The following is a 7,500-nucleotide window of genomic DNA, read 5'->3' as shown; positions in this document are numbered from 1 at the left end:
TTGATAAATGGCTTTCACTTTGCATAGTAGAGTTTTAACTTGCACTTACAGATGTAGCGACCAACTGTAGTTACTAACAGTGGTTTTCTGAAGTGTTCCGCTTGCCTGTGAGTGCTTTTAGTCAGTAAGAACGATACGTGCTTTCATGTTGGTGAGACCAGAAAAAGTTGCTAGATTTGGTTTTTTGGAAAAAAATATATATAATGGCTCTGATTGCTGGCTAAATATAGCAACATAGTCGCTAACCCAGCAGGCACAAGACGTTGAAACAACGTTGAGAACTTGTTGAATTAGGTCCTGACGTTGAGCAAGTCAAACATAACATTGAAACAACATGCTTTTTGTCAACGTTTAATCAATGTTGGGTTCTGACGTTGATTTGACCTTTGAAATGTGGTCATTTTCCAACCAATATTCTACAACAAAATTACAACGTTGAAACGACATGCTTTTTGATAACGTTTAATCAATGTTGGGTTCTGACGTTGATTTGACCATTGAAATTTGGTCTTTTCCCAACCAATATTCAACAACACAAATAAAATGTTGAAACAACATGCTTTTTGACCACGTTTATTCAATGTTGGGTTCTGATGTTGATTTTACCATTGAATTTTGGTAATTTTTCAACCAATATTCTACAACACAAATACAATTTTGACCATTGAAATTTGGTAATTTCCCAACAAATATTCTACAACACTAATACAACGTTGAAACAACATGCTTTTTGACGACGTTTAATCAATGTCAGGTTGTGGCGTTGATTTGACCATAGAATTTTAGTGATTTCCCAACCAATATTCCACAACACAAATAAAATGTTGACCATTGAAATTTGGTCATTTCCCAACCAATATTCAACAACACAAATAAAATGTTGAAACAACATGCTTTTTGACCACGTTTATTCAATGTTGGGTTCTGACGTTGATTTTACCATTGAATTTTGGTCATTTTTCAACCAATATTCTACAACACAAATAAAATGTTGACCATTGAAATTTGGTCATTTCCCAACAAATATTCTACAACACTAATACAACGTTGAAACAACATGCTTTTTGACGACGTTTTATCAATGTTGGGTTCTGACGTTGATTTGACCATTGAAATGTGGTCATTTTCCAACCAATATTCTACAACACAAATACAACATTGAAACAACATGCTTTTTGATGATGTTTAATCAATGTTGGGTTCTGACGTTGATTCGACCATTGAAATTTGGTCATTTCCCAACCAATATTCTACAACACAAATACAACGTTGAAACAACATGCTTTTTGACGACGTTTAATCAATGTCAGGTTGTGGCATTGATTTGACCATAGAATTTTAGTGATTTCCCAACCAATATTCCACAACACAAGTAAAATGTTGACCATTGAAATTTGGTCATTTCCCAACCAATATTTTACAACACAAATACAACATTGAAACAACATGCTTTTTCACGACGTTTAATCAATGTTGGGTTCTGACGTTGATTTGACCATTGAATGTTGCTAATTTTTCAACCAATATTCTACAACACAAATAAAATGTTGACCATGGAAATTTGGTAATTTCCCAACCAATATTCTACAACACAAACACAACGTTAAAACAACATGCTTTTTGACGACGTTTTATCAATGTCAGGTTGTGACATTGATTTGACCATTGAAATGTGGTCATTTCCCAACCAATATTCTACAACACAAATATAACATTGAAACAATATGCGTTTTGACAACGTTTATTCAATGTCAGGTTGTGACGTTGATTTGACCTTTGAAATTTTGTAATTTCCCAATCAATTTTCTACAACACAAATAAAATGTTGACCATTGAAATGTGGTAGTTTCCCAACCAATGTTGTACAACACAAACACAACGTTGAAACAACATGCTTTTTGACAATGTTTTATCAATGTCAGGCTGTGAAGTTGATTTAACCATTGAGATTTTGTAATTTCCCAACCAATATTCTACAACACAAACACAACGTTGAAACTACATGCTTTTTGACAACGTTTATTCAATGTTAGGTTGTGACGTTGATTTGATCATTGAATTTTGGTCACTTCCCAACCAACAACGTGGATCCAACGTTGGATATCAACGTTGTCTCAATATACCAATACAACTATTTTGCAACATTGTTTCAAAGTCAGTTTTAAAGGACATGTACGTATAATCAACGTTGTATCAATGTCCTTGTGCCTGCTAGGGGCCCCTTCCAGACAACTAAGAACTGTCGTCCATCCTTCTGATTGATTGATCGTGTTTTAATGTTTTCCCCTGTCAATTGGTAGCGGCATCCATTCAGGTTTCTTCTCAAAATGAGCAAAGAAGCTGTGGTCACAGGTCGTGCTGGGACCACTTCCCTTTTTTATTGAAATGAACATAGAGAAAGACAAAACATAAAAAACGAGGCTGGTCTTGTTTTGCAGTTCTGTCAGGCTTCACAGCAGATGAGAAGATGGAGCTGGAGAGCTTGAAGATGTACAAGAAACATCTTCTGGACGACATCCAGGTACACTACACTCTAACAAGGTCAGATTAGGTGGTGAAAAAACGGCAGCTCAGTCACCAGAGTTTTACCATTATAGATAGAGATTTTTCAATTTACAGTAATTCTCTGGGAGAAAAAAACACCACACATTTTACGGCAAAATGTTTTACTGTAAAATCTACTGATTCTTTTTATTTTTTATTTTACAGTGGAGAACAAGGCTGTCAAACTCGTTTATTTTGAAGGTCACATCGCAGTTATGGCTTCCCTCAAAGGGCTGCATTTAACATCGATTATTACAGTAAATGCATTTTCGTCTATATTTGATATTGTACATATTTTAAAAAATCTGTAGATATTACAGTAAAAAAAATGGCAACTCAGTCCCCCAAATTTTACTGTAAAAAAACAATTTTTTACAACATATTACGGTAAATGGAAAAACAGTACAACTTTTTTAAATTCTGGCAATTTTTTTTAAACATATTACGATAAATGGGGAAAAAAATTACTCTTTTTTTTTTTTTTTTTTTTTTTTGGGTAAAAACCTGCCAGCTTAGTCGCCAGAATTTTACTGTAAAATATATGGTGTTTTTTTATTTTTTTTTATAACATTTTACTGTAAATGTAAAAAAGTATCAAATTTAAAAAACTCTGACAACTGAACTGACAATTTTTTACTGTAAAAAAAAATGTAGGTACCTTTTTTATCCATTTACAATAATACACCGTAAAAAATAACATTTTAATCTAAAAAAAAAAACGGAATTTTTACAACATATTACGGTAAATGGAAACACGGTACCACCTTTTTTTTTACGGTAAATACCTGGCAGCATAATCGCCAGAATTTTACTGTAATATATATGGTGTTTTTTTACAACCTTTTACTGTAAATGGAAAAAAGTATCCCATTTTTAAAAATTCTGACAACGGAGCTGACAATTTTTTACCGTAAAAAAAATGTAGGTACCTTTTTTTTCCATTTACAATAATACACCGTAAAATCAACAACCGTAGATATTGGCAAGTCAGTCACCAAAATTTTAATCTTAAAAAAAACGAACAATTTTTTGACAACATATTATACGGTAAATGGAAAAATGGTACCACTTTTTTTTTTTTTCAGTAAATACCTGGCAGCTTAATCGCCAGAATTTTACTGTGAAATGTATGGTGGTTGTTACATTTTACTGTAAATGGAAAAAAATTACCACTTTTTAAAAAATATGTATTCTGGCAACTGAGCTGACAATTTTCTACTGTAAAAATAAATAAACGGTGCTACTGTTTTTTTCCATTTACAATAATACACTGTAAAAAACAACATTTTAATCTTAAAAAAAACTAAATTTTTACAACATATTACGGTAAATGGAAACACGGTACCACCTTTTTTTTACGGTAAATACCTGGCAGCTTAATCGCCAGAATTTTACTATAAAATATATGGTGTTTTTTTACATTTTACTGTAAATGGAAAAAAGTATCCCATTTTTACAAATTCTGACAACTGAGCTGACAATTTTTTACCGTAAAAAAAATTTAGGTACCTTTTTTTTCCATTTACAATAATACACTAAAATCCACAACTGTAGATATTGGCAAGTCAGTCACCAAAATTTTAATCTTAAAAAAAACGAACAATTTTTTGACAACATTATACGGTAAATGGAAAAACGGTACCACTTTTTTTTTTTTTTCAGTAAATACCTGGCAGCTTAATCGCCAGAATTTTACTGTGAAATTTATGGTGGATGTTACATTTTACTGTAAATGGAAAAAAATTACCACTTTTTAAAAAAATATGTATTCTGGCAACTCAGCTGCCAATTTTCTACTGTAAAAATAAATAAACGGTGCTACTGTTTTTTTCCATTTACAATAATACACCGTAAAAAACAAAATTTTAATCTTAAAAAAAACTAAATTTTTACAACATATTACGGTAAATGGAAACACGGTACCACCTTTTTTTTACGGTAAATACCTGGCAGCTTAATCGCCAGAATTTTACTATAAAATATATGGTGTTTTTTTTACAACATTTTACTGTAAATGGAAAAAAGTATCACATTTTTACAAATTCTGACAACTGAGCTGACAATTTTTTACCGTAAAAAAAATGTAGGTACCTTTTTTTTCCATTTACAATAATACACTAAAATCAACAACTGTAGATATTGGCAAGTCAGTCACCAAAATTTTAATCTTAAAAAAAACGAACAATTTTTTGACAACATATTATACGGTAAATGGGAAAACGGTACCACTTTTTTTTTTTTCAGTAAATACCTGGCAGCTTAATCGCCAGAATTTTACTGTGAAATTTATGGTGGTTGTTACATTTTACTGTAAATGGAAAAAAATTACCACTTTTTAAAAAAATATGTATTCTGGCAACTGAGCTGACAATTTTCTACTGAAAAAATAAATAAACGGTGCTACTGTTTTTTTCCATTTACAATAACACACCGTAAAAAACAACATTTTAATCTTAAAAAAAACTAAATTTTTACAACATATTACGGTAAATGAAAACGAAAACACGGTACCACCTTTTTTTTTACGGTAAATACCTGGCAGCTTAATCGCCAGAATTTTACTGTAAAATATATGGTGTTTTTTTACATTTTACTGTAAATGGAAAAAAGTATCACATTTTTACAAATTCTGACAACTGAGCTGACAAATTTTTACCTTAAAAAAAATGTAGGTACCTTTTTTTTCCATTTACAATAATACACTAAAATCAACAACCGTAGATATTGGCAAGTCAGTCACCAAAACTTTAATCTAAAAAAAAAAACGAAATTTTTTTTGACAACATATTATACGGTAAATGGAAAAACAGTACCACTTTTTTTTTTTTTCCGGTAAATACCTGGCAGCTTAGTTGCCAGAACTTTACTAAGAAATGTATGGTGGTTGTTACATTTTACTGTAAATGGAAAAAAATTACCACTTTTAAAAAAATATATTATTCTGGCAACTGAGCTGACAATTTTTTACAGTAAAAAAAAACAAAAACGGTGCTACCGTTTTTTCCATTTACAATAATACACAGTAAAAAACAACAACATTTTAATATTTAAAGAAACGAAATTTTTACAACATATTACGGTACATGGAAACACGGTACCACCTTTATTTTTTTTTACGGTAAGTAACTGATAGCTTAGTTGCCAGAATGTTACTGTAAAATTAATGGTGTTTTTTTACAACATTTTACTGTGAATGGGAAAAACAGTAAACATTTTTTTTTACCATAAATACCTGGCAGCTTAGTCGCCAGAATTTTACTGAACAATGTATGGTGGATTTTACAACATTTTACAGTAAATGGGAAAAAAAGTATAATTTTTTTTATTTCTGGCAACTGAGGTGACAATTTTTTTATCGTAAAAAAATGGTGGTACCGTTTGTTTCCATTTACAATAATACACCGTAAAAACAACAACCGTAGATATTACAGTAAAAAAATTGCAACTCAGGCACCAAAATTGTCATCTTAAAAAATGTTGACATGGAAAAACAGTACCATTTTTTTTTTTTTACGCTAAATACCTGGCAGCTTAGTCGCCAGAATTTTACTATAAAATTTATGATGGTTTTTACAACATTTGTAAATGGAAAAACATGACCTCTTTTTTTTTATTCTGGCAACTAAGTTAACAATTTTTTACAGCAAAAAAAACTGGTATAGTTTTTTTCCATTGACTGTAATACACCGTAAAAACAACCTTAGATTTTACAGTAAAAAAATGGCAGCTCAGTCGCCAGTCTTTTCCAGTAAAAAAAAACAAAAAACAGTTGTAGAATTGTTTCAATTTACAGTAATATACTGTAAAAACCCCTCTGTCAATTTTACCGTAAAAATTATTGTAATTTTTACAGTTTTAATACTCAATAATATCAAAGTTTAAATATTTGCAATTTCATGCAGTACATATTTGTTTTCTTTCTAATACATTTGGTAAGAAAATACAAGGTACTTTATCGAGGCGTTGGCGGGCCACATTAAATGATGTGGCGGGCCAGACCCGGCCCCCGGCCTCGAGTTTGACACCTGTGGTGTAGATCTCCCTCCAGGTTTTGGACACGATCCGTGCCGAGACTTCAGGTCTAAACGTGACTTGTATTTTGTGTGCAGAAGCTGAAACTGGAGATAGACAGCGTCATGGCCGAAGTGCTCAGCTTTGAGTCGACCGAGGCCGAGGAAAGGTGAGTCCTGGTCCAAGTCCTGATCCGAGTCCTGGTCCGAGTCCTGGCACCCACAGATCTGAAACGCAAACGCTTTGCAATGTATTAAAACACGTACGATAGGGTTTCTTGCGATTGCGTCTCTTAGGTGAGCAGAATAAGGAATATGCAGAACATATGCTGATCATCAGAACACCCTCAATCTTCTTTCACACAAAGAAGATTCTACACCAAAAAAAAAAAATATTTCTTATTATTCCGCTGCAAAACTTTGGCGCGCTCCACAGTCCACAGTTTGTATCCGATTGGAACTGTGCAAAATGGCAGTTGTGCAGAAATATCTGAGACCGGAGGTGGTCGTCCTACATATGTTTGTCAACATATATGGACGGTAGAAAATACAAATACTACACATGTCGTCCATTCAGCAATATCATTTTATAATTTTATTTTTTTTCATTTACATATTGTGGAAGTTTCTTCCTCGCAGTCCCACTGTCAGACACGGCACAGGAGCCCAGCGTGCAGGTTTTAACGAGGTTTTTAATGATCATGTGTTTTTCACAAAAGTTTTCTCTCGCAGAACGTGACTTTTCAGTCACGTCCGTATCCTCTCTCCCTCTCTGCTCCCGGCCGCTTACTGTTAAAGACAACAGATGATTAGGTTAACACGGACCACCTGTGAAATCTAATCACCTGCCAGCTGTGTCTCGCCGTCAGCACTGCCACGCCCCCCGTCTGATGGTGCTCTGTCCTCAGCACCATGGACAGAGGCGGTGACCTTTGCTCCTGCAGGC

The 7,500-nt window shown here is 33.0% G+C and overlaps 1 protein-coding gene across 5 annotated transcripts in view; it reads left to right on the top strand.

Annotated features, from left to right (window-relative positions):
- The window catches only part of LOC133633786 (cytohesin-4-like), a 78,612-nt gene that overhangs the window by 53,037 nt on the left and 18,075 nt on the right, over window positions 1-7,500 (top strand). For all 5 annotated transcript variants that reach the window (XM_062026483.1, XM_062026479.1, XM_062026482.1 and 2 more), the window contains 2 exons: window positions 2,439-2,521; window positions 6,654-6,724. In XM_062026483.1, coding sequence (XP_061882467.1) covers window positions 2,439-2,521; window positions 6,654-6,724 — 154 coding nt within the window. The remainder of the gene's footprint in view (window positions 1-2,438; window positions 2,522-6,653; window positions 6,725-7,500) is intronic.

The sequence above is a fragment of the Entelurus aequoreus genome, linkage group LG18 (genome assembly GCF_033978785.1).
Source record: "Entelurus aequoreus isolate RoL-2023_Sb linkage group LG18, RoL_Eaeq_v1.1, whole genome shotgun sequence".
In the NCBI taxonomy this organism is placed as follows: domain Eukaryota; kingdom Metazoa; phylum Chordata; class Actinopteri; order Syngnathiformes; family Syngnathidae; genus Entelurus; species Entelurus aequoreus.
This window is presented reverse-complemented; position numbering and strand designations above follow the sequence as displayed.